This window comes from Microcaecilia unicolor, chromosome 6, assembly GCF_901765095.1.
Source record: "Microcaecilia unicolor chromosome 6, aMicUni1.1, whole genome shotgun sequence".
NCBI classification, from domain to species: Eukaryota; Metazoa; Chordata; class Amphibia; order Gymnophiona; family Siphonopidae; genus Microcaecilia; species Microcaecilia unicolor.
This window is the reverse complement of record NC_044036.1, coordinates 281,792,790-281,820,757: the sequence shown is the minus strand read 5'-3', so window position 1 is coordinate 281,820,757 and position 27,968 is coordinate 281,792,790. Positions and strand designations below refer to the sequence as shown.

The 27,968-nt window shown below is 46.0% G+C and overlaps 1 protein-coding gene across 1 annotated transcript in view; it reads left to right on the top strand.

Moving 5' to 3' along the window:
• SNAPC4 (small nuclear RNA activating complex polypeptide 4) overlaps nucleotides 1–27,968 on the top strand; it is a 91,005-nt gene that overhangs the window by 45,076 nt on the left and 17,961 nt on the right. Inside the window, exons 13-16 of the mRNA XM_030206830.1 lie at nucleotides 1,241–1,333; nucleotides 4,910–5,150; nucleotides 5,338–5,408; nucleotides 19,090–19,272. Of these exons, the coding sequence (XP_030062690.1) occupies nucleotides 1,241–1,333; nucleotides 4,910–5,150; nucleotides 5,338–5,408; nucleotides 19,090–19,272 (588 nt within the window). The remainder of the gene's footprint in view (nucleotides 1–1,240; nucleotides 1,334–4,909; nucleotides 5,151–5,337; nucleotides 5,409–19,089; nucleotides 19,273–27,968) is intronic.

Genomic DNA, 27,968 nt, shown 5'->3' with positions numbered 1-27,968 from the left:
CGGGTGGAGGGGTGGCGGCGGCGGCAACTCCGAGGGGGGGAGCGGTGGCGACCTCGCGGGGGGGGGGGGGGAAAGAAAACCCCCAATATCAGCCCGTTTTTACGGGCTCAACGGCTAGTGAAATATATGCTGCATTTGTATTTGAAGTAAATTTGACACATACCTAATGAATATCTGTATGAACATATAATCTCCACTTGAATATCTAAAGAATATGGAATAAATAATAGAAAATTAAAAGGGAAAGATGTAAAAAAAAATACAAAAAAGAAAATGAGAAAAATATTATTGCTGAAGATTATAAAAAATAAAAACATAAATCGAAAAAATGAAAAAAATATATAAATCATAAACAAGTATCCAAATAAACAATTGAAAATGTATATATGTATTCTTTATTAAACTAACCTAATTCAAAGATTAGATTTTTAAAGTATTTTTATATATATTTTGCACCACAATTACCTTTTTCTTAAGTAGATGTGGATTTTTTTGGTTGAATCACTGTTTAGTTAACTGTGTTCTTCTCTCTCGGTGTGGGTCTGGCTTAAGACGTATCACTGGGCACTTTAGAAATGAAACCAAGGAAGAGAAAAGGAGAGCCAGGATAAGGCTCAGTCAATCTTCGTTACCTAAACAGTGATTCAGCCAAAAAAACTGTGTTCTTACTTACTTTAGGGGCTCTTTTACTAAAGTTTAGCATGTGTTAACAGACATTAGTGTGCGCTAAATGCTGCACTTCCTACTTTATAATTATGTGACACTTAGCACACGCTAATGTGTGCTAACTCATGCTAAGCTTTGTAAAAGGACCCCTTAGATTATGAGCCCTCCAGTAGTTCTACCCTCCTGTATTACAACCATAAGTGGGGAAAGACTGTTGCTTAGATACTGCTACAAATGTACACTTTCTGTAATAGATTGTAACTCTGCAAGATGGCATCTGTTTTTTTTTTTTTGGGGGGGGGGGTTAATGGAGTTTTTCATCTATTTTAATGTGAATTTGAACAATTGGAAATTTAACTTGCAGTAGTACTGTGGCACCATGTTAAAAGAATATTCAAGGAACGCTCTTTCCATAATTGCAGCCTCAAGGTTGTAATGTTCATCTGTAGTGTTGTTAAGCAAAGAGAGAAAGGAGTTGTCACACTTTTATAGTGAGAGATTCTGCACAGTTAAGGCAGATGTGGTGGGTTTAAATTCCTTGCACTATTAACATTTTTATGATTGTTTACCATAGGTATCCAGGAGTGGGATGAAGACATTACAGGTTACGCTGGATGATGTGAAAAAGATATTAAGAAGGAATACTCGCTTCCAGAAGAAGAAATTTGTAAGTGTCATGTAATTCCTGCACCTTCAGTCCCATCTTCTGCAGAAGTGAGGTTTTTGTAGGCAGCCATTTTGAATGTTGTGTTGGGTAGACATGAATCGCTTGTTTACTCTTTCCAAATATGTTAGTATTAGGGGGCACGCAATGAAGCTACAAAGTAGTAAACTTAAAACAAATCGAAGAAAATATTTCTTCACACACTGTTGCAGGATGCTGGAGATGGACCTTCAGTCTGTCCCAGTATGGCAACACTTATGTGTTCAACCAAACTGAAATTCCTCATTACCTTTTGTTCTGAATGAAGCATGAGGCACAAGGCCAACGGGGCAGCGTTGAATAATGGGTTTAGGGGGTGTGGGTTGAAGCAGCAGGAGTGAAGGTTTTCGGCCACATCTGCTTTGTGAAATTTGAAATTTTCTACCTAAGCTATTTTTCATCCATTCAAACAGAGAGTACTGTATTCCAGTGTTAATTTTCAGTTGTGTCACTGTTCTGAAAATGTCTGAAACATGCCAGCCACTGAGCCTGAGAGAAGCTAAATGAAATAGAAATGTGTAGTGGATGTCCTGTCAGAATAACTTTTTGTTTTGTTATGTTATGTTACACAGGGCTTATTTTCCACAAATACCAATATGTAGTTCATTGCAGATCACAATTCAGAAGAAGAAATTCTGAAGACATAACCTGAGGAATCATATTGTATCATAAATTAGTCAACAAAATCATAATTATAAAACAGGTTACAAATATGACAAATTATACTTAGATATTCATGAAATACAGTTGTTTTAAGAACTTTATGAAATAACTGATAATTCCTGAGCGTACGCATTTCTAAAGATAGAGTTCCACAAGGAAGCAACCAGATAATGAAGGGAATGGTTAAACATCTTCTTAAATCTTATTAAATGGATTGCTGGAAAATTTAATAGCATATGATCACGAGTTGTCATATATTAGTAGTCGAAGTACCATGCAGTAGCTGCACGAGATCATATAGATATAGTGGTGCATCACCATATATAATTTTAAACACAAATGTAAGTAGTTTAAACCTGGCCCTGGCCATCATCGGCTGTTTTTCTGTAGCTTAGGGCGGGCAGGCAGGCAGGCATCTACTTAGGTGCTATTTTATAAACACACTCAGGCGTATCTGGGTTTAAAAAAGGTTTGGACAAATTCATGGAGGAAAAGTCCATAGTCTGCTATTGAGACAGACATGGGAAGCAACTGCTTGCCCTGGGATTTGTAGTGTGAAGTTCTGCCATGATTTGGGTTTCTGCCAGGTACTTGTGACGTGGCTTGGCCACTGTTTGGAAAACAGGATACTGAGCTAGATGGACCATTGATCTGACCCAGTATGGCCACTCTTATGTTGTTATGTAGGCACCTATATCTTCATAAAGTACTAGGGTAAGTGACAAAATCGTGCTTATATTGTAGGATCAGACATTTACACCTGCTTAAAACTCAACCCCTGGTCTCTCAAGCAGGTATAAATGTCCATGCCTAGGTTATACAAGTATACACAGAAATTAGCATGTTTTATCATTTATGTGCATACTTGTGAATTCTGTCCCTGTACATGCTTACCCGCAAAGTACACCCCAAGTCTACATGTATATGTTCATGCTGATTAGAATTTTAGAAAAATTTATAAGGCCACCCTTGCTGGCAAGTGAGAGGAATCAACTTGACTACAATATGTTATATTAAATTATTTGTGTGATAGGGAAGCACACACTTATAGACCCAAATCAAAAGTCTAGAGCAACCTCAATGATTAAAGCTGACAATAGTCAGCTGCTCACGTTGTGCTCTTCAGCATCAGTGTACCTCCCCTGTATGTGCACAAATTGAATAAGTGAAACTCTCAACACATTTTTGACATCTATATATATAAAAGGCAAGACTAACGTTCTATGAAGCCTCCAGCCGGAAGTGTGAAGCGCCATAGATATCCGGTTTGCCATGAGTGAAGGAAAACAGCACAGCACGAAATCCTTCTCTCTGTAACAGTGAAGGACTCGGAGGGGGAGGGGAGAGAGATGCCCTCACTCTCTCTGTAACACAAACACAGAACAGCAGGAAACTTAACACTGAAGGACTGGACTGGAAGGGGGAGGAGGGAGACAGGGCAGAGAGCAGGGACACACACTCCCACATGCACACTGTGAAGAAAACCTTGCTAGCCCCCCGTTTCATTTGCATCAGAAACGGGGCTTTTTTACTAGTTAATCCATGTTTTACATACTGCTGTTTCACAGAAAAGTCTCCTGAAGATACAAGTGGAATCATTAGATTTGTCCAAGATGTATAAAATAACTATATCTACAGCCCCTGATCCAAATACTTTCTGCTTCGATGTTCATCCATGAATGTCTCCCTGAATTTTGATTTACCGCTCTCTTACTTCTTGAATGAAACCTCTCAAGATAAGTAATAGGAAAAAGTTGGCCTGGATGTGAAATATTTATTCTTTAGACTTTGGACTATTGAACTTTAAGAAAAGACATTAATTTGTGAATACTATTGAATCTGAAAAGTCACAGTGACTTAATGAAGATGAACGGTGCTTCTTCTCTTTGAGGAATCCTAAGTTTGGGATATAAGAGCTTGTCTCTGAAGGTCCCAACATTTTTTTTGTATTAATTATAATTGGGTATTGGATATAATATATATGTGTGTAGCTGGCCTTTATAAAATAAGCACTTTCTGCAATTTGAACATGCATGTCCTATTATGCAGTGTGGGGCTAATGTTATAAAACACACTGGGGGTCTTTTATTAAAGATTAGCTCGAGTTATCTGCAGCAGGGCCCATAGGAATAAAATGGGCCCTGCTGCAGATAACTCAAGCAAATCTTTAGTACAAGACCCCCACTAATTGCTAGAATTAACCCCCAGTATCAAATGCATAAATAAAATGTTTAAAGAGGGAAGTTATTGGAGGTAATAGATGGTATCCTGGGCCCAGAGCCTGGATAAAGAATTTTTGCTCCCCAGGCAGGTGAACGTTACACTCCTCTCATCCTCGGTGCAAGTGTACAATTTTACCTCTCAAATCAGTCTCTCTACACTGTGGCAAAGTCCAAATCATCATTTGTTGCACCCCCTAAATATGGCAAGTCCTTGACAGGTTCCTGGCTCTTTATGCCATCTAGGTATAGAGTTGCCATGAAGAATGGGTTGAACCTAGGCCCCGCTTTTGCTATATTTTTATCGATCGACTTATCATTTGAGCTCCACCTTCCTGGGAAATAGATGTTATTCTAGCAAATGGATACTGTAATACAACTTCACTCAGAAAGAGAGCAGGATGTTCAGATTGGAAGACCACAGAAGCTTCTTTATAAGCAGCCATCAGTTGTTCCTGCAGTCTCACCCTAATTTACTTGAGTTATTCCTGAGGGAGACAACGCTTTCCTCTGACCATGTCTGAATGCTGCATTTAGCACCGGGTCCCAAAATGAACAGTAAACTGACACTTGGAGAAACCTGGAAATGAGGCATTGCCACATGCTGAGTTTTCACTTTTACTACAACTGTCCCTTTTTCCTTTGTTTTCCCACCCAGGAGGAACAGCCAAACATGTCTCAGGTTTCCAAATCTTCAAGGATGGCTCTGGATGTGCAGGTGGGCAAGGAACCTACTAGGCAATGTCATGCCTTGGAGAGACAGTGTCGGAGGAAGAAGAGTATCTCACGGAAGAAAACGATTAACAGGAAGCTTCTGATGGCAGTGACCCCTTGGGTGGGCAATGTGATATTACCCTACACTCTGAACCGTGCAAGGTCACTGGGGCATCAAACACAAGGTACCCTTTCCACTGCAGTTGCTCCTTCTTCAGTTCAGGTAGTGCAGACCTCTGCAGTCAGCAGGACTCAAGGTGACATTAGATTAAAAGAAAGATTTGGGGGGAAATGCAAGCATAGAGCAGAATAACTGTACTTTAGTCTTCAGGGAATACTGATTCTGTTTTGTGCCCTTTTTCTCCTCTCCAGCGGACAAGATCAAAGACCAGCTTCAGAGTTTGAATCTCATCAGCTCACCAGTCTTTGTGCTGCTTATTTGGGTAAGCCCTGCACTGAAAGCCTGACCTGCAGCAAAAAAGCTGTTAAAGCTTTAGGAGCTCAGTGGGCTTTGAGGAAGGTTTATAGGACACAAAATATTTAGGGGTCTGTTTCAAGGCCCTCTGAAGTGTCTAAGCCTGAGCTCCTAAAGTTAGGAGCCAGAAGTGAGCAGAATTAGGATAGGGGGAGAAAGATGTCTAGTATTGCTGGTCAAGAAACAAAAAGGGAAGCAAGCAACCTTTGCACAAAGCAAAAGCAACACACAAGCAGCAAAGATGACAAAGGCCCAAATTCAATGGTGCGGTGCAGAGTTTTATTGATAAGGTATAAATGACTCAATATGAACCGTGTTTCAGTCGTAAGGCCTGCCTCAGGATTCTACAATAAATAAGAGAGAAAAACAGTCTTTATATATACAGTAACTATATGGCATTATTCTTTGTAAGATTTATTTTGGATATTTCATTTGTTTTATGTATTTGATTCGTGCCTTTATGTTTTTTTATGGATTTACTGTTTGTGTGTTGCATTATTCTCCGAGGACAAGCAGGCTGCTTGTTCTCACGACTGGGTTGACGTCCACGGCAGCCCCCACCAACCGGAACAAAACTTCGCGGGCGGTCCCGCACGCAGGGCACGCCCACCGCGCTTGCGCGGCCGTCTTCCCGCCCGTGCGTGACCGTTCCCGCTCAGTCTTTTCTTTTCCGCGCTGGAGAGAGCCGTGTTCGTCTCTCTCTCTGTCAGCCCTGGAAACTGGATCGCGCTTTCGCCGCAAATTTTCTCTTTTTTTTCTTGTGGTTCTCCGTTTTTTTCTATTTAGTTAAAAAAAAAAAAAAACCGCTGAACTTTGTTTTTTCCCTTGTCTCTTAGCGGGGGCGTCGCGTTGCGGCCTTGTAGCCGCGCAGTCGATTTATTTTCGAGGTGTGAATTTTACCGCCACCATCGACGACTTTGACTTCGCTGACGCAATTTTTCCGTCGATGTCCTCGAAGGTCCCGAGTGGATTTAAAAAGTGTGGTCGGTGCGGCCGGCATATCTCGCAGACCGACACGCTTGGTGCCTCCAGTGCCTCGGGCCGGAGCACGATACCAAGACATGTACTTTGTGTCTCGGTCTCCGGAAACGGACACAGGTAGCGAGGCAAGTTCTTCGGGACCGTCTTTTTGGAACTTGCGTCGGCCCCTCGACGTCGACTTCAACGGCATCAGTATCGACGGCCAGTTCTTCGGTACCGGTATCGATGTCCACGAAATCGGCACCGATGGCATCGACCCCAGGAGCACAGGTCCCGTCGGCCCGCCGGTCCCCCGGTGAAGGCAGGGGTGAGAGGCCGCGTGGGCAATCGGCCCCGGTCACTCCCTCTACCCAGGGCCCTCGGGACCGAACCCTGTCTGACCCGGTCCCTCGAGGCCGAGGGGGATCGACCTCCTCCTCAATTCCACCAAGCGCCGATGACGGGCACCGCAAAAAGGTGAAGAAACACAGTCATCGGTCGCCCACGATGCATCTGGCTCCCGGCGCTGGAGATGAGTCGACGCCGAGGAAGCTGCAGCGTCAAGAGGAGAGGTCCCTCTCTGTAATAGAGGTACCGCCACGTCAGGGTGCCAGCACTTCGGTGCAGTCTCCTGGACCCGAACAGCTTCCGGCACCGATGCCTCTACCGGCCCCCTCGCCTTTCCCGACAGCGGGCCTGGACGAGTGCCTCCGAGCCATCCTTCCGGGGATTCTGGAAGGGCTGATGCGCCAGACTGTGCCGGCGCCGGGGGTGCTTGCGCCCTCGGCGCCGTTGACTGTGGCGCCGGCGTGCTGTAGCCCGGTGCCGAGGCCTTCGACGCCGCTTGCAGCGCCGGTCTCGACCGCCACGCAGGTGGAGTCGACGTCGATGGAGGGAGCTTCATCCCCGCTGACGCGGGAGTCCACCGCTCGACGACGCCACTGAGGCCTCGGTGCCTCGACGTCGAGCCGGGCCCGGTTGAGGACTGAGCTGCACGAGCTCATGTCCGACACCGAGGAAGAGGCCTCGTGGGGGGAGGAGGAGGACCCCAGATATTTCTCCTCAGAGGAGTCTGTGGGCCTTCCCTCCGACCCCACTCCTTCACCAGAGAGAAAGCTCTCGCCACCTGAGAGCCTTTCCTTTGCCTCCTTTGTCAGGGATATGTCTATTTGCATTCCCTTTCCCGTGGTCTCTGTGGATGAGCCGAGGGCTGAGATGCTCGAGGTCCTCGACTATCCATCACCACCTAGAGAGTCCTCCACGGTACCGTTGCATAATGTCCTCAAAGAGACACTGCTTCGGAACTGGTTGAGACCACTATCTAATCCCACCATCCCCAAGAAAGCAGAGTCCCAATACAGAATCCACTCGGACCCAGAGTTAATGCGGCCCCAATTGCCTCATGACTCGGCGGTCATGGACTCTGCTCTCAAGAGGGCACGGAGTTCGAGGGATACCGCCTCGGCGCCCCCGGGGCGGGAGTCTCACACTCTGGACTCGTTTGGGAGGAAGGCCTACCAATCTTCCATGCTCGTGACCCGCATCCAGTCTTACCAGCTCTACACGAGCATCCACATGCGGAATAATTTGAAGCAACTGGCGGACCTGGTTGACAAGCTCCCGCCGGAGCAGTCCAGGCCTTTTCAGGAGGTGGTCAGGCAGCTGAAGGCGTGCAGAAAGTTCCTGTCCAGGGGTATATATGACACCTGTGATGTGGCATCTCGTGCTGCGGCCCAAGGTATAGTGATGCGCAGGCTCTCATGGCTGCGTGCCTCTGACCTGGACAACCGCACCCAGCAGAGACTGGCCGACGTCCCTTGCCGGGGGGATAATATTTTTGGCGAGAAGGTCGAGCAGCTGGTGGACCAACTGCATCAGCGGGAAACCGCCCTCGACAAGCTCTCCCACCGGGCGCCTTCAGCATCCACCTCAGCAGGTGGACGTTTTTCCCGGGCGGCTGTGCCCTATGCCTTTACCAAGCGTAGGTACACCCAGCCGGCCCGAAGGCCTCGTCAGGCACAGGGACAGGCCCAGCGCGCTCGTTCTCGTCAACAGCGTGCGCCTAAGCAGCCCCCTGCGCCTCCACAGCAAAAGCCGGGGACGGGCTTTTGACTGGATCCATGGGAACATAGCCGCCCTCAAAGTGTCCGTACTGGAGGGAGGTTAAAAGTTTTTCACCAAAGGTGGCCTCTCATAACCTCCGACCAGTGGGTTCTCCAAATAGTGCGGTGCGGATACGCCCTGAATTTGGCCTCCCCTCCACCAAATTGTCCTCCGGGAGCTCAATCCTTCAGCTCCCATCACAAGCAGGTACTTGCAGAGGAACTCTCCGCCCTTCTCAGCGCCAATGCGGTTGAGCCCGTACCACCCGGGCAGGAAGGGCAGGGATTCTATTCCAGGTACTTCCTTGTGGAAAAGAAAACAGGGGGGATGCGTCCCATCCTAGACCTGAGAGGCCTGAACAAATTCCTGGTCAAAGAAAAGTTCAGAATGCTTTCCTTGGGCACCCTTCTGCCAATGATTCAGAAAAACGATTGGCTATGTTCCCTGGATTTAAAGGACGCATACACTCACATCCCGATAATGCCAGCTCACAGACAGTATCTCAGATTCCGCCTGGGCACACAGCACTTTCAGTATTGTGTGCTGCCCTTTGGGCTCGCCTCTGCCCCACGGGTGTTTACAAAGTGCCTCGTGGTGGTAGCGGCGTATCTACGCAAGCTGGGGGTGCACGTGTTCCCATATCTCGACGATTGGCTGGTCAAGAACACCTCGGAGGTAGGAGCTCTCCGGTCCATGCAGTGCACTATTCACCTCCTGAAGCTGCTGGGATTTGTGATAAATTACCCAAAGTCCCATCTCCAGCCAGCCCAGTCTCTGGAATTCATAGGAGCTCTGCTGAATACTCAGACGGCTCAGGCCTTCCTTCCCGAAGCGAGGGCCAACAACCTCCTGGCCCTGGCTTCCCAGACCAGAGCGTCTCAGCAGATCACAGCTCGGCAGATGTTGAGACTTCTGGGTCATATGGCCTCCACAGTTCATGTGACTCCCATGGCTCGTCTTCACATGAGATCTGCTCAATGGACCCTAGCTTCCCAGTGGTTTCAAGCCACCGGGAATCTAGAAGATGTCATCCGCCTCTCCACCGGTTGCCGCACTTCACTGCACTGGTGGACCATTCGGACCAATTTGACCCTGGGACGTCCATTCCAAATTCCACAGCCCACGAAGGTGCTGACGACGGATGCATCTCGCCTGGGGTGGGGAGCTCATGTCGATGGGCTTCACACCCAGGGACTGTGGTCCCTCCAGGAAAAGGATCTTCAGATCAACCTCCTGGAGCTCCGAGCGATCTGGAACGCACTGAAGGCTTTCAGAGATCGGCTGTCCTGTCAAATTATCCAAATTCGGACAGACAATCGGGTTGCAATGTATTACATCAACAAGCAGGGGGGCACCGGATCTCGCCCCCTGTGTCAGGAAGCCGTCGGGATGTGGCGTTGGGCTTGCCAGTTCGGCATGCTCCTCCAAGCCACATACCTGGCAGGCGTAAACAACAGTCTGGCCGACAGACTGAGCAGAGTCATGCAACCGCACGAGTGGTCGCTCCATTCCAGAGTGGTACGCAAGATCTTCCGAGAGTGGGGCACCCCCTCGGTGGACCTTTTCGCCTCTCGGACCAACCACAAGCTGCCTCTGTTCTGTTCCAGACTTCAGACACACGGCAGGCTAGCGTCGGATGCCTTTCTCCTTCATTGGGGGACCGGCCTCCTGTATGCTTATCCTCCCATACCTTTGGTGGGGAAGACCTTACTGAAGCTCAAGCAAGACCGTGGCACCATGATTCTGATCGCGCCCTTTTGGCCCCGTCAGATCTGGTTCCCTCTTCTTCTGGAGTTGTCCTCCGAAGAACCGTGGAGATTGGAGTGTTTTCCGACTCTCATTTCGCAGAACGACGGAGCGTTGCTGCACCCCAACCTTCAGTCTCTGGCTCTCACGGCCTGGATGTTGAGGGCGTTGGGTCTGTCTGAGGGTGTCTCCCGTGTCTTGCTTGCCTCTAGGAAGGATTCCACTAAAAAGAGTTACTTTTTCAAGTGAAGGAGGTTTGTCGTTTGGTGTGAGAGCAAGGCCCTAGAACCTCGTTCTTGCCCTGCACAGAACCTGCTTGAATACCTTCTGCACTTATCAGAGTCTGGCCTCAAGACCAACTCAGTAAGGAATCACCTTAGTGCGATTAGTTCTTACCATTATCGTGTGGAAGGTAAAGCCATCTCTGGAGAGCCTTTAGCGTTCGATTCATGAGAGGCTTGCTTTTGTCGAAGCCCCCTATCAAGCCTCCTGCAGTGTCATGGGATCTCAACGTCGTCCTCACCCAGCTGATGAAACCTCCTTTTGAGCCACTGAATACCTGCCATCTGAAGTTCTTGACCTGGAAGGTCATTTTCTTGGTGGCAGTTACTTCAGCTCGTAGGGTCAGTGAGCTTCAAGCCCTGGTAGCTCATGCTCCGTATACCAAATTTCATCACAACAGAGTAGTGCTCCGCACCCACCCAAAGTTCCTGCCGAAGGTGGTGTCGGAGTTCCATCTTAACCAGTCAATTGTCTTGCCAACATTCTTTCCCAGACCGCATACCCGCCCTGCTGAACGTCAGTTGCACACATTGGACTGCAAGAGAGCATTGGCCTTCTACTTGGAGCGGACACAGCCCCACAGACAGTCCGCCCAATTGTTTGTTTCTTTCGACCCTAACAGGATAGGGGTCGCTGTCAGGAAACGCACCATCTCCAATTGGCTAGCAGATTGCATTTCCTTCACTTATGCCCAGGCTGGGCTGACTCTAGAAGGCCATGTCACGGCTCATAGTGTCAGAGCCATGGCAGCATCGGTGGCTCACTTGAAGTCAGCCACTGTTGAAGAGATTTGCAAGGCTGCGACGTGGTCATCTGTCCACACATTCACATCACATTACTGCCTCCAGCAGGATACCCGACGCGACAGTCGGTTCGGGCAGTCGGTGCTGCAGAATCTGTTTGGGGTGTAAATCCAACTCCACCCTCCAGGACCCGAATTTATTCTGGTCAGGCTGCACTCTCAGTTAGTTGTTCTTCGTAGGTCAATTTCTGTTATACCCTCGCCGTTGCGAGGTTCAATTGACCTGGGTTCTTGTTTTGAGTGAGCCTGAGAGCTAGGGATACCCCAGTCGTGAGAACAAGCAGCCTGCTTGTCCTCGGAGAAAGTGAATGATACATACCTGTAGCAGGTGTTCTCCGAGGACAGCAGGCTGATTGTTCTCACCTACCCTCCCTCCTCCCCTTTGGAGTTGCGTTTGATCAATTTTGCTTGTCATTCAACTGAGCGGGAACGGTCACGCACGGGCGGGAAGACGGCCGCGCATGCGCGGTGGGCGTGCCCTGCGTGCGGGACCGCCCGCGAAAGTTTTGTTCCGGTTGGTGGGGGCTGCCGTGGACGTCAACCCAGTCGTGAGAACAATCAGCCTGCTGTCCTCGGAGAACACCTGCTACAGGTATGTATCATTCACTGTATTGCTGTTCAGCATTAGATTTGATTTAATTACTTAATATTCCACTAGTTTTAAAGTGGTTTGCAATAAAACAGAAGCAAGTACGACTGTTCTAACAAGTAAAACCAAACAATATAATTGCTTAACCAAAATCAAAGTAAATTAATCAGCAATTATCACAGTCTGATTTAATATGTCTATGATCCAGCAAAGACGTTCTCTAAAATCCATGTTATGAGAATCTTGTGAAACCCAAGGTAGCTTGTTAAACTGCTCACTTCTGCAGATAGGAGAGGACTAATGTAACAAAAAGTTCTGTTGTGAAAATTAATTTCATAACTTGGAGTGATGGAAGTTGTAATAAACAATGCTGAGATGAACGCTGCTATCTTAAGTGCCAGAGCCTAAGTGAACATAGGCTAACATTTTTAGCGGAAAACTTGATCAAATGTGTTTGGCTTAAAATTCGATCTTGTATGTCACCTAACTGGCTTTGCTTAAGTGAAGCAACAACACAAATTATACTTCTTTCCAGATCACATTTAACTGACTGCCCAGAATCTCGTTATTTGAAGGTAGTGGTTAGGAATGTGGGTTTTTTTTAAAGTTAAGGATGCTATATAGATTAAAATGTCTACTGAGTGAAGACAACTTTCATAGAGTGTTCCCTCAGCACAGTCAGTGGCTGCCCTCCTGCCAGAATATAGCTCACTTTAGAGATTCAACACCCAAAGAACCAGATTGAGGTTCCAGTCTGGGCAAACCAGACGGAAGGGAGGCCGAAGACTCTTGAGGTCCAACTCTGTACGAAAGGTACCCTCCTTTATGGGAACTACAACGTAAATTGAGTATCCTCCCCATCTGTGCTTCTCACAAGGGACTGGAACCATTGCATCCAGGGCAAGCAAGGACTCCACGGTTGCCTGAACTGCCAATGCTTTGTCACCCTTTAGACATACAGATTTCAAGAAGAGCAGTGTGACTGGGCAGGAGAATTCTATTTTGTAGCCTTCCCTGAGAATATCCAAGACCCACTGATCTGATGTAATGGAGGCCCACTCCTCCACGAAGCCTTGAAGATGACCCTCCACTGGCAGTGGGGAGGTGTGGGCTTTGTTGTGTAGTATGGGAGGGCCCCGCGGACCTCCATGACTAGGGAGCGGACTTCCTGTCTGAACAAAAGGAAGGCTGCCTACCCTGAAACCACGACGGCTGCTCCAACTGCAAGTAGCCTGATTTGTAGCGCCTGTTTTCCCAAAATCTAAACTTGGAGGATCCTACAGCTGTACAAGCGGAACTTCTTGCTTTGTCTTCAGGCAAGTGCTACAGTTTAGGCTCTCCCAGCTCCTTGACCATGTTACTCAGGTCCTCCTCAGAGGCATTTGCCCCTGAAAGGGAGGTTCACCAGCCAAGACTTGGAGTCTGCATCTGCAGCTCAATTCTGCAACCACTGTTGCCTCCGAGACACAACTGCCAAGGACATACCCTGAGCCAAGGCCCGGAGCATATCGCAGATTATGTCCGCTAAGTAAGCCAGCCTGGCCTCCTCCTAGACAAATTGGCGCAACTCCTGCTACAAAGGAGCTGCAGATGGTTGCATGGAGACCCAGGGAGACCACATCAAAGGATTGTTTTAGAGCTTGCTCAATTTTCCTGTCCTGTATATCCTTTAAAATAATACCTCCTTCCACTGGAAGGGTGGTCTTCTTCGTGATTGCCGTCACCAGTGAGTCCACACGTGGTAGCTGGAGCTTTTCTTTTTCCTTGAGCAACAAGGGGTACAAACGGGGCATGACCCACCCTACCTTCACCCCATGTCTGGAGTCATCCATTCTGCCGAATTCAACTCCTGTATATCTGGATCCATGGGGAGGTCCTTAGAGGGGCCCCTAAGGCCCTTCAGCATAGAAGACCCCTGCCTCCCGAGGCAAAAGCCGAAGGGTTCCCAACAGAAAGTGTTGCCAGTGCCTCAGAGATCAACGTGCTCATCTCTTCCTTGCGAAATAACCTTTGGACCATCCTCCTGACCTCAAGATGCTGAGGCTAATTAAAGGTTCTTCAGAAAGGACAGAAGCATCATCCAAAATAGGTGGAGGAGGAGAATCCCTCTCGGCTATAGCAGAGGGATCCAAATGGGACCTCTTAGGAGCTGAGAGCTTTTCCTACCATCTCTATGCTGATGACTCCCAAATCTACCTTTCTACCCCTGATATCTCACCTTGCATCCAAACCAAAGTTTCAGCGTGCTTGTCTGACATTAGCAATGTCTGGATGTCTCAACGACACCTGAAATTAAACATGACCAAAACCGAGCTTCTCATTTTTCCCCCCAAACCCACCTCCCCACTCCCCCCGTTTTCTATTTATGTTGATGGCTCTCTCATTCTCCCTGTCTCCTCAGCTCGAAATCTTGGGGTCATCTTTGACTCTTCTATCTCCTTCTCTGCTCATATCCAGCAGATCGCCAAGACCTGTCGTTTCTTTCTTTACAACATCCGTAAAATCCGCCCCTTTCTTTCTGAGCACTCTACCAAAACCCTCATCCACACCCTTGTCACCTCTCGTTTAGATTACTGCAATCTGCTTCTTGCTGGGCCTCCCACTTAGTCACCTCTCCCCTCTCCAATCAGTTCAAAACTCTGCTGCCCATCTCGTCTTCCGCCAGGGTCGCTTTACTCATACTACCCCTCTCCTCAAGTCGCTTCACTGGATCCCTATCCGTTTTCGTATCCTGTTCAAACTTCTTCTACTAACCTATAAATGTACTCTGCTGCTCCCCAGTATCTCTCCACACTCGTCCTTCCCTACACCTCTTCCCGTGCACTCCGCTCCATGGATAAATCCTTCTTATCTGTTCCCTTCTCCACTACTGCCAACTCCAGACTTCGCGCCTTCTGTCTCGCTGCACCCTACGCCTGGAATAAACTTCCTGAGCCCCTACGTCTTGCCCCATCCTTGGCCACCTTTAAATCTAGACTGAAAGCCCACCTCTTTAACATTGCTTTTGACTCGTAACCACTTGCCTCCACCTACCCTCCTCTCCTCCTTCCTGTACACATTAATTGATTTGATTTGCTTACTTTATTTTTTGTCTATTAGATTGTATGCTCTTTGAGCAGGGACTGTCTTTCTTCTATGTTTGTGCAGCAAGTCTGCCTGATGAAGCACTAACACGAACTCCAAATCAGCCAAATCTGGCAGCCCATGAGAAGGAGAAATGGTGGACTGCAATTGTTTGGGAAGCCCTGAGGCCGTTCCTATGCTGCCTCCACATGGAAGTAAAATGGCCACCATCCCCACTTCATTCTAAAGCGAACTGCTGTCTGCTGTAGTAGGGGAATCCACAGGCCGTGGTATTACCAGTGCCAGCATGCTGCCCTAAGAAGCCCTCACCTCCTCTCTCATCTTCCTCGACTTACAGGAGGAGGAGCGGCCAGATAATTGATGGCGGTCTCTGTAGTGGGAGCACTGCTTGACCGACTCAGCGGGAGCTGCATCACCCCCCAGGAAGATCATGTATCAGTCTTGGGAATCCCCACCATTCTGACAGGAGCCCCCCTCTGAGAGGCTGCTAAAACTGCCCTGAGTACTGCTCTGGATAGGAAAATAGATGGAAAACTTACCGGCTCTTGGCTGTACCAGCCCCTCTTCCAGCACTGTGCTGGAACACACAGCTGCCTCTACTAAAAGGCAAAACAGCTTCTTTTTTTTTTTTTTGGCTGGTTTCAGGAGCTAGCTATTGAGCCTTGCTTCCCAGACCAATGAGAGGAGTTGGAGGAGGACACGGGCTGAAGAAGATGGGACTCTGGAACCTTTAGAGATGATCTCCTGAAAGAAGACTGTCTGGTAAGCTCATCTGGGAGCCAGTTGACCAACTGGACCAGGAGCAACCTATCCAGAGCTTAGGACGGAGCTATGACCATCCACCTACTGGAGATGAAAGATACTGAAGTTCTGGAATAGTGTAAAGGACTAATGTAAAGAAAATTATTAGGTAAGACCTAATTTCTCCATTTGTATGATTCCAAACAAGAATTAAAACATGGTTATTTCAAGACATCTACAGCAGGTTGTCGTGTTTTTTCCCCTTCCTACTACTACTACTTATCATTTCTATAGTGCTACTAGATTTACGCAGCACTGTACACTGAACATGTAAGAAACAGCCCAACAGAGCTTACAATATAATCAAGACAGACAAACAGGACAAATAAAGGGTAAGAGAAATTACTTAAGGTGGGCATTATAAAACAGACATGGGTACTGAACAAGTGAATAGGAGTTTACATTAGCCTCAAAAAGGTGGACTTTTAGTCCAGATTTGAAAACAGCCAGAGCTGGAGCTTGACATACTAATTCAGGAAGTCTATCCCAGGCGTATGGTGCAGCAAGATAAAAGGAACAGAGTCTGAAGTTGGCAGTGGAGGAAAAACAGTACAGAAAGAGAGATTTACCTGATGAATGGAGTTCCCTGGGAGAAGTGTAGGGAGAGATAAGAGTGGAGAAGTACTGAGGAGCTACAGAGTGAATTCACTTGTAAGTCAATAAGAGGAGTTTGAACTGTATGCTTAAACAGGGAGCCAATGAAGTGGCTTGAGGAAATGGCTAATATGAGCGTAGCAACACTGGTGGATTCTGTGACCTCTTGTTTTACCCTTCTTCTCCTGCCCCTTCTCCCTGCCCTACCCTACTCTACCCCTCCTCCCTGACTTACCTTTATTCTCTCATTCCTTTTTTCTATTACGTTTAAGAAATTTGTAAACCACTTAGCAGCACTATCATTCAATATGTGGTATATCAAACCTTTGTAATAAATACATTCAGATGCCCACATTTGTATGTCCCTTGTGATTGTAAATGTTTACAATGCTAGTACTTAATGGACATTACTATACACTTACCCATGAAAGTGCCAGCAGGGCGCCTAAGCGCTATTCTGTAACAGTGCGCCTAACTTACACAGAGTTGCATTTTAGAAAGGACACATTTCTTTTAGAGCAGGATACATCCATCCTGTTCTTTAGTACATGCGAGATGGACATCCATGTGCTGGAAACATCCAGCATAAACATCCATTTTACAAACGTCAAAATATGAATGGATTAAAACAAGGGACATGGGCCCTCCCTAGTCCCACCCAGATCATGCCCCCTTGCCATATGGATGTACTACAGTGTTAGAAGTCCATATCCTGCCTTCGTAAAATTGAGATTTGGACATCCATGCAGTAATGCCAGTTTTAAGATGTCCAAAACAAGAGTAGAGCCTCTAAAATAGCCACCAAAGAACGTAAAAACAAAGGGGGGGGGGGCATATAAATGAGTAAGGCTTCCAGTTAAACACATATTTACAGAATACTGTAAGTTGCATGCATCCCTGCTACACTTATGCAGTATACAATGTTTTGTACTTTTTTGGGATCTTGCTAGGTATTTGTCACCTGGATTGGCCACTGTTGGAAACAGGATGCTGGGCTTGATGGACCTTTGGTCTGTCTCAGTGTGGCAATACTTATGTACTTATGTACAGTTATTATGACTGGTGTAACTGCAGGTGTCTAAATGTTAGGCACGCCAATTCTGATTTACACTAGTATTCCATAACGGCACCTGGATACCCAGGTGTTATTATAGAATAGTTTCGTACTGTGCCCAGTTGTAGAATTGCCTGCTTAATACCAGTGTACCTCTTTGCGTTGCTTCCTTGAGAATTGATCATTTGACTCATATATTGAGGTCACTGGATTACGTCTTTTGGATATTTCATCTGTCCGCCAGGGTACCCAGTCAAAATAACCCCAAAAAAAGGCTCCAAACATAATAGCCCCTGACATAACAGCAACTGTCAAAACGGGCTGCCCACAATATAGCCCTTGACAAATTAGCCCCCCAACAAAAGGGCCCAAGCAGGCTGCCCAGAATATGGCACTGCATTTTTTTTCCTAATAATCTTACCTTGCCAAACAGGATAAGGTTGGTAAGACTATGAAAATGATGACAATATTGGGTTTTATTAATTATCATGATGATGGAAAAATAGTTTCCTTAAACAGCACAACAGATCATGAGTACCACTTGGTAGCTATAGAATTTTGTTTATTTATATATGCTTTTTACAATGCAATGCTGGTAGGAGCCTTTATCAGTGAAGATTTCACTTGTAATTTATCATCTTTTTTTTATGATGTGTTATTTTTTTCTAGGGGGCTATTTTGTCAAGGGATATTTTGTGGGGGTTGCCATTTTGTCAAGGGCTATATTTTTAGGGGCTATTTTGTTACAAGGTTGTTTTTGTTGGGGCTATTATGTCAGGGTGCCATCTGCCAGGTCTGGCTAGCAGAGAATCATCCTCAAATCAGTTTTTTGGAATGCTTTGCCACAAGGGCTGAGACAGATTGTTCCAGTAGAATCTTTTAGGAAGTATTTAAAAGCACATCTTTTCAAGCAGGCCTTCCCTGAGGAATAGGGTTTGTAGTGCTAGTCAGTGAGCATTATATGGCCATTTGTTGTAAGTCACTTCAATAGGAGAACATTTTGGGGTTTTTTGTCTTTGTGTATAAGGCACTTTGTCTTGGCAGGTTGCTGCCATGCATGTCTTAAGTGATGTTTCTATGTAAAGATTTTAATGTGTATGTTTGACTGTTACCTGCGTAGATTATATAGTTAATGTGGGTTAGAAATGTGTTAAAATAAATTAATGACCAATAATAACAAAAATAAAATACCAGTCATCAAGTAGTGGTTCAAATGTAGCTAACAAGATACCTTAGGTAATTACTTCGCTGATAGGGCTAGATTTATTAAAGCGTGCTAACACTGTTATTTTCCATGAAATGGGACCTGCAGTAAATAATACACAGTGATGCATATTAATACATAGTAGTGTGATAGCCCTTAGTAATTAACTTCTGTACCTTTTTAAAATCTAGTGTTGAGTGGCCAGATCCATGCAAGAGAGTATATGTATATGCAAGGAGAGGATGAGGTGGTCCCCTACCAAACACACAAAATATATTTGCAAAAGGAAGTGACAGAGAGCAACTGATGAAACGTTTTTGGCAGCAAAGTCAAAGAATAGTAATGGACATTGGTTTTGAAACGGTTCTGGTGATATTGTGCTAGGTCTTGAGTGTCCAACTGATAGCTTTCATTTTCTTCCCCTCTCCAGCTTTTTCAGATTGATGCAGTTGGCTGCTTAAAGGTGATTCAAGAGAGGAAGGTGAAGCAAGCTGCGCTGCTGAGAGCATTTGCGAGCAGCGTTGGACATCAGCAGGTTCAAGCTCAGCCATATTCTCAGCGCCGGCCTCAGCAGGTTCTGGCTCAGCCATGTTCTCAGCGCCGGCCTCAGCAGGTTCGAGCTCAGCCATGTCCTCAGCACTGGTCCCACAGGATCTCTGTTACTATCACTTTTGTGTAGCACAAAAGCATCTGTAGAAAACAGCACTTTCCATCAACTGAAAAGTTTTTCAAAACCGCCCCCCCCCCCCCTTTCCTTCTGCACATCATTTCCTCATAGTTTTTTTTTGGGGGGGGGGGGGAGTTATAGAATTAAATTTTTTATGACCCAGGCAGAAATCATTCAGATGTTCGCTTTTGTGCTATATTCACAAACCTACTTTTCAATGTTGTTTTCAACTAATAATAATTGTGGATTTTTAGTCCATCTTCCTAATTAAGAGGGGACGTTATCAACATGAGCTACTGTTAAGATGGGGTATCTTACTGTTGACCCAGTTATTCGTAACTAGGTCTCTTTGCACAAAATGGTACCTGCAAAAATAGCACAAGTTAGTGGTAAAATAGCACCTCTTAATAGTAGCCCACATTGATAACTACATCCCGTTACGTAATTTTTTTTTTTTTTTTGTTACATTTGTACCCCGCGCTTTCCCACTCATGGCAGGCTCAATGCGGCTTACATATTGTATACAGGTACTTATTTGTACCTGGGGCAATGGAGAGTTAAGTGACTTGACCAGAGTCACAAGGAGCTGCCTGTGCCTGAAGTGGAAATCGAACTCAGTTCCCCAGGACCAAAGTCCACCACCCTAACCACTAGGCCACTCCCTTTCCAGAATAACTTAGTCTATATTAGTACCTGAGGCAACTTGAGATAAGCCACTTTCACAAGGAGTGTCAGTGGAAGAGGTGGGATTTGAACTCTGGTTCTCAGCCTGTTGCTCTAGACTGAACATTAGAACTGGCAGATTTGCCATTTTCCTCCTTTCACACAATCTATGCCATTAAATTGCTTGGCAAATAGTGGCATACCATTCAAAATTTTGTAGGATATAATTAATTTTTTCACACTTCATTGCATTGGGCTATTGATATATAATATTATGTGTATGGTTGTAATTTATTAAACTTGCTATATTGCTTAACTTTACACAAGAATACAGTGGTGTACAATATCTAATAGTTAAAAAGAAATTCAATTAAAAGAATTCCAAAAAACAATAGGAAAGAACATACATGCAAAACCACTTAAACAGAAAAGAGATGCCTAGGATCTGATATCTACTAACTCTCAGAAATGGAAATCCCAAAAGCAGCAGTAAAATAATGGGCCTTTAATAATCATTTAAATGTTTCAATGATCTTTCCTTTCATAAAAACCTAGGAAGGGCATTCCACAGGATTCTGCAAATTTCTCCTTAGCTGCTGAACGGTAGTACAGTCCTACAATGCAGTTTGGTTCAGTGAGCCTTGGTTGTGTTTTTTGGCGTTGTCTTAAACCTCTCCCAGTCAGCTACATGACTGGATTTCCTACTATACATCCTTGTCCTCATTCATGTAGAATGCAAGGAAGTATATCCTTGTGGTTAGGACATCAAGCGTATAAGCCAGAACTTATGAGATGTGGGCTCAAACCTTATCTCTCTTTGACTGTCTGTGTGATCTTGTCCAAGTCATTTTATCTCCCTAGATTTCATTAATAAGATTAACCTTATTCCTGCTTACCTGTCACACTTCAACACTTTCTTTCCAACTGGGCATAGAGTTCCCAATCACAAGGGACAGGTTGAGCTTATTTTGCATTTTTAGCGATGCACTAGTCATTCAGGCTTCAAGTAGGACTTGTTTTATATTACTAGTCTTTTTACCACCTCCCCAAATTAGTACTTACCAACCACCCGCAATTTAGGGAGATAAAAGACTAGGAAGGCCACACGTATGAGAAAAGCAATTCTTTAATTACTTACCAAGAAGAAGTTACAATTGCAAATGCTAGTTTCTCATGTGGAGAGCAGGGGACACAAACATATGGTCTGCCACTGCCTCTCCAACGTAATGCTCTGGTTCAATTGTTTATATACCTTTTGTGTTAAGCAATGCTTCACATTACTTCAGCACTTACCTTCCTCAGAGATCATTCTGTTCTCACCATCTATTTTCCCTTAAGTTGCTAAATCACATTCTTCTGTCCATCCATAATTGTACCTTTCCCACACCAGCTTGCCCGTAAGGGTATCCTAATAGATCATAAATTCCTGAGTTTACACAGGCTCATGTTCTTTAATAAATTACAGGCTTCTCAATCTCTGATAGATTCCAGAGTCGCACCGGCTTGTCAGCCTCTGCCCTTTTTGACCTGTGCTGGGGTGATGACCTGTGCTCATGATTCTGCAGACTACAAATCGACAAATGCAGTGGGACAAAATGAGGAACCAGTCAGTCACTGTGTCGGGCATCAGAAGCATGCACCACCTCAGTGTAACAAAACAATGATAGTTTCCATTACGTAGCTTCTCACTATTCCAGAGCCTGTGGGTAGCTGTGTCCATCAAACAGCATGTGGAGATAGAGCTGAGACATATCTCTCTTAATATCCAGTCCTGCTTCTCAGTATTTTCTATCTCCTACAGTTGGATGGACACACTTTTCAGCCTTTGTTTCTGAGTGATTTGCTCCTGGTCATCTGGTCCCCAGTTCAGTTTTGTGGGTGGCTTGAGTCTGCAGAGTCATATCTGGAGGTCTTCAGATGCCTGTCTCTGGTACCCTACGAATTTACTTCTTCCCTGCCTTCACCTCTTTCCCTGTTTCCTGTGGAGCTTCTTTTCCAGCACAACGACCTTAACATATTTAAAAAAAAAAAGGAAAGAGGTTTTCTGGAGAGTGTGAGACAGAGTTTTAATCCTGAGCCTTTATCATCTGTGGTAAGATTTGGGAGACTGAGCATGGAGAAGCTGCTGGCAGTGGTAAGTCAAACTAAGATGTGACTGCGAACCATTTGGAGGGGCTGCAAGTTCTACTCTGTGCATGGGAGAAATCTGACTCACCACTTGGGATTGCGTTGTGCTGCACTGGTGACAGTCAAGGTGAATGGCGACTCCTGTGGAGGCAGTTAAGCGATGTTCCTGCTGTGGGACCCACCAGCGGGTGTTGGTGCATTGCAGTGCATGCAAGCCGGGAATCCCTTGGGACACGGAGGAAACAGTGGCAGCACATCTTCAGATTCAGCACAGCATCCAAATGTGCCAGGGTCTTTTGGATTCCCAATAAGGCCGGTGTGCAGTTTGATGCAGGAGGGTAACGAGCGCCATTAGAGGAAGGAGAGCTCCTCCCTGAGGAGGGAGATGATCCAAAAGTACTGAGGTGATTTTATTTCTGAGGCATTGGCAGTGCTTTCCTTTGAGGAGCCTTCTGCTTTGGCTTTGGGAGTTCCACCTTTGTTGATCATTAGAGGGCTTAGAGGTCCTTCTAAGGCCTTCCAATGCATTCAGACATTCAGGACCTAATTACAGCAGAATGGGTCTCGCCAGACGCGAGGCTGAGTGGGAAGAGCCATTGCTTACCTCAACCCATTAGTTCCAGTAGAGAAAGATGCAGCTTCCCAAGGTGGGGTCCCTGGTTATGGTGATGACTAAGAAGACCACCCTGTCGGTGGAAGGGGCGTTGCCCTAAAAGACCTACAGGATTGGAAGCTACAAGGCTCGCTGAAACAAGCTTTCTAAGTGGCCTCTTCAGGCCTTCAAGCAACAGTGTGCAGCTTGTTTATGGCAAGAGCATTCCTGAAGTGGCATTAGCAGTCAGCAATGCAAGACGGGTGTCATAACCAGCAGCTGGAAGAAGGGTTGGCCTACTTGGTGGATGCTATTTGATTTGTTATGGGTTATGGCCCACAGTATGTCTTTGGCTGTCATGGCAATTCAGCAACTCTGGTTGCTGCATTGGGCAGTGGATATAGTGTTGTCACATCTAGTTAAACTGCTGTTTTGGTGCAAGTGGCTATTTGGAGAAAATCTCAGTAACTTGGTGAAAGAACTGGGAGAAACTAAGCCACAGAGGTTGCTGGAGGAAAAGCCGAAATCCTCTGTTCATCCGTTTTGAGACAGATGGTATCAGCCTGCTTGACAGCAATATGGTCAGAAGTCATGCTTTCAGGCACACCAGTTTTCCTTTCGTTCGGACAAGAAATCCTCCTCATAATCAGCTAGAACGCTCAATGCCTCCAGAGCTTCGCAATGATGTTACGTGGACCTGATTCAGCTGCTGGAAGGGGGTCCTCTCTGTCTTCCACAGGTACACAGCCTACTGAAGCAAGGTCCATTGCTCATGGAAGATCTGTGCCCTTTTGGTCTTACGGCTTAGCCGTGGAAAGGGCTTGGTTGAGACGAAAAGGTTTATTTATTTATTTTTGTACCCCCCCCCCCCCCCGCACTTTCCCACTCATGGCAGGCTCAATGCGGCTTACATGGGGCAATGGAGGGTTAAATGACTTGCCCAGAGTCACAAGGAGCTGCCTGTGCCTGAAGTGGGAATTGAACTCAGTTCCCCAGGACCAAAGTCCACCACCCTAACCATTAGGCCACTCCTCCACCTATGTTATTCTAATTTGGGCATTGCTGTTGTGCTTTAGGCTTCGAAACACTCTTCATCCATGGCATATGCGAAGGTGTGGAGGATGTTTGAGGGTTGGTGTTCTGAGCGCAGATTTTCTCCCTTCTCTGTTCAGATCGTGCACATCGTAGCATTTATGCAAGCAGGTGTTGCAAGGATTGCCATTGGGTTCTCAAAAATTCAGGTTGCGGCTTTGGTCTGTTTCAGGGGCCAACTACAGAAGACGTCTCGTGTGGCTCACTCAGATATCGTTCAGTTCTTGCAGGAAGTGGGTCACTTGTGGCCTCTCTTTTTTTATACACCATGTCCAAAGTGGAATCTTAATTTAGTCCTTTGGGCTCTTCAGAAGCCTCCTTTTCTGCCACTCCAGAAGACTTCCTTGAATGATCCTATGCTAAAGACAGCATTCTTGGTGTGTATGTACTTCTAAATCAGATAATCACTAAATACCAATTATTCTGGACTCATTTGCTAAGGATATGAGAGTACCTAAATAGGGCCCTTAGACTCTTGTCAGGCTGTGCACCAATGAAAGGAATAATGCCAAAATGGAAATATATTATTATTTATTGTAGATATAAAAATAATAATATGGAAAATAGAGAAAAGATTACCAGCAGCAGCAGAATTAGGCCACTGACCACAAGTCTTGGGACAACCAATCAGTTACAGGCAAAAACCAAAGCTAACTAAAACCTGAGCCATAAGAAGAAAAGTCCCAAATCTCACCCTAGCAGTCTGTAGGTCCCAGACTCCAGGTGATGTGAAGAACCGGCTTCTCTTCTAGGCACCAGTTGAATACCTGTGAGCCCTAATAGATCAGGTGTAGTCCAAGGTCCCTGCTCTGTGCAGCTGGTTACACAGTCTTTGGGAAAACCACAGAGCTGTGGATGAACTTTACTTCATGCAGTGCTCAGCACAGAGTTCAGTTCACAGGTGTTTGGGGCAAATTAGTCTCTAGCTCCTCTGAGAGAGATCCATACACCATTCAATCTTCTTCTCCTCTCCAAAACCTGTTTCTCTCTGTCATGCCCAGCATTGGCATTCCTCTGGGTCAGGTGACACACATGGACCAATCACCAGCTGTGGTACCTCTGTCCAGCAGATTATTCACAGTCATGACAGTGAAGCCTTGTGAGCTTCCAGCAAGAATCTCTTATCAGTCACTAGCCTGATGGTACCAAACTCCCCTCCATGGTTCATAGATGTACTGGAGACTTTGTCTCTGTAAGGCACGCTCCTACGCACATCCCAGGAGATGAGTGAATGGCTAGTGCATGTAAACACACATCCTTGGATGGTGAAGTCACTAGCACAGCTATGCCAAGAAGTAGTTTTCCTTGTAGAAAGCTAGTTTCTGATGTATTCAGGCTGCAGAATCCATATTAGATCAGGAAAGGATGGTTCAGACCTAACCAACAAAGGTGAGACAACAGGAAAAGACACCTTCAGTTGGCATGTAGGGTTTCAGAGCTTCGGGCTCTCTGTTTTCAGAGATGAGGATCTCCGTGCAAATTGTTCTTTTTTTTTTCTTCCAAAAGTGGTATCTGCATTTCATCTCAACCAGTTTGAGTCTGTTCTCTAATTAGCTCCTCTAACAGGGAGGAGGGACTGGCATAGACTGGTAATATATACAAAATTGGGTGATAAACACCACAGATTACTGAAGGTCTGAGATGACAAGTATCAGACTTACTGCCTCAGCATGGAGAGTTTACAAGCCTCTCAACATACTAGCACCGTGACCACACTGCCTGCTTTCTCTTACATTTCATAAAATAAACCAAACCAGTCAGATAGGCATTCGTTGGAAGGGGTGAATCTGCTCCTTGCAGCATGCATTTAGGGCTACCCAAGCTAACAAAGATCCCACAAGGCACTGGGAATAAAGCTCAGGTACTCAGAAAAGGCCAGTCACCTAACGACTACCAAATTACAGGGACTTGTAGTTCATATACACAACCTAATGCTTATACAGGTAATGAAAGGTATTAATATAGAAACACAAAATATTTTCCAGAGAAGGAAAAGTGGTAAAACTAGAGTACATGAATTGAGGTTGCGGGGTGGTAGACTTAGGAGTTATGTCAGAAAATCTTTTTCACGGAGAGGGTGGTGGATGCCTGGAATGACCTCCCGAGGGAGGTGGTTGAAAAAACAAACTGTGACAGAATTCAAAAAGACGTGGGATCATCACTGAGGATCTCTAATTAGAAAATAAATTATATAAAAAAACAAAACTTAAAGGGTTGCATATGTGTTTGCATGTGAAATGGTGCTTAGATTGCATCTCAGGCTGCATCAACTAAAGCCGGTGCTGGGCTGGGTTGTACAGTCTGAGTCCCGCATGTGGCAATCCAGTTTAAGGTGGGCTGGAGAGAGCTTTGACGGAAACGCCATTGGTTTGGAACGTGAGGTCAGTGCCGGGCTGATTTTTATGGTCTTTGTCCCGCAAATAACAGATGGATTTGGATAGGCTGGAGTGGGCTTTGATGGCAACTCCAGTAGTTGAAATATATGGACAGAGTCGGGCGGACTCTATGGTCTGTGTCCCAGAAACACCAAAAAAAGACCATGATCAATTAAATAATGTCACGTTCATTGTTAATTTAAATCTTGAATTGATAATGAATGTGACTGTTGGGCCGACTGAATGGACCATTCAGGTCTTTATCTGCCATCACTTAGTATGCTACTATGTTGTGGAGATTTTGTCCTTTCAGAGAGAGAATGAAGAGGCTCAATATTCTTCCTTGAAGCTTCTCAATGTGCATAGAGTCCTCAGATATCTGAAAGTCAAAAATTAGTTCGCAAATTGGACAGACTATGCTATTTGGTAAACAGAGGCTTGGCCTTTTGGCTTCCAAGCCCACAATTGCTAGATGGCTGAAGGAGATTATTGCTTCAGCTTATTTGCTTGTGGGGAAGCAGGCTCCTAAGGCCTTGTGGGCTCATTCTACGAGGCATACAGCGATGTCCTGGCCAGAGACTACCTTACTGTTTCTGGCGGATATTTGCAAGGCTTCAATGTGGTTGACTCTGCGTACTTTTGCCAATCACTACAGAGTGGATGTTGCTGCGCGCTTCGAATCCAGTTTTTGATCTTTGGTCCTCAGGGCGGTGGCGCCAGGATCCAACCCACTCTAGGTTTGCTTCTGAACATCCCACAGGTTCTGGGAATAATGGGAAGCTATGGAATGGAAGGAAAAATTAGGTCTTACCTGATCATTTTCTTTCCATTAGTCCTTCCCACTATTCCAGAGACCCGCCTGAGGTGTCTGAGATGTTTAGTCAGTGCGAAGTAATGGGTTAAATAATGATTGTCACCTTGCATGATGCTTCCTGCATAACTCTCTTGTTCTCTACAAGTTATCCAGAGATAAGAGAGGAACACATATTTGCTCATCTGGTTAGTGTTAGAATAGCAAGCTGCTTAAAGTTGTTGTTTTTTTCCTTACTGCTTTTTTACATAAATACTGAGGAGCTGGAGTGGATGCTAAGAGAGAGATGTCTTAGCTCAGTTTTCAGTTCTCTATCTCCACCTGCTAGTTGATGGACACAACTTTCTCCGAGGACAAGCAGGCTGATTGTTCTCACGACTGGGGGTGACGTCCGCGGCAGCCCCCACCAACCGGAAAAAAGCTTCGCGGGACGGTCGGCACGCAGGACACGCCCACCGCGCATGCGCGGCCGTCTTCCCGCCCGTGCGCGACCGCTCCCGCCAGTTCCTTTTTTTCCGCGCCTGGAGAGAGTCGTGCCTGTGCCGCTCTCTCTGTTTCAGCCCCGGAAAAACCGTCGCGTTTACGCGAACTTCTCTTTTTTCTTTTATATTTATTTAATTGCCGCGCGCTCCACTTTTTCCTTTCTAAAAAACAAAAAAACAAAAAAAAAGGAGCACGCGCTCCCATTTTCCCTCGCTTCCAGCGGGGACGTTGCGTTGCGGCCTGGTGGCCGCACGGTCGTTTTCATTTTCGAGGTGTGATTTCCGCCACCATCGACGACTTTAATTTCGCCGACGCGATTTTTCCGTCGATGTCCTCGAAGGTCCCGAGTGGATTTAAAAAGTGTGGTCGGTGCGGCCGGCCCATCTCGCAGACCGACACCCACGCTTGGTGCCTCCAGTGCCTCGGGCCGGAGCACAATTTCAAGTCGTGTCCCCTGTGTCTCGGTCTCCGGAAACGGACTCAGGTTGCGAGGCAAGTT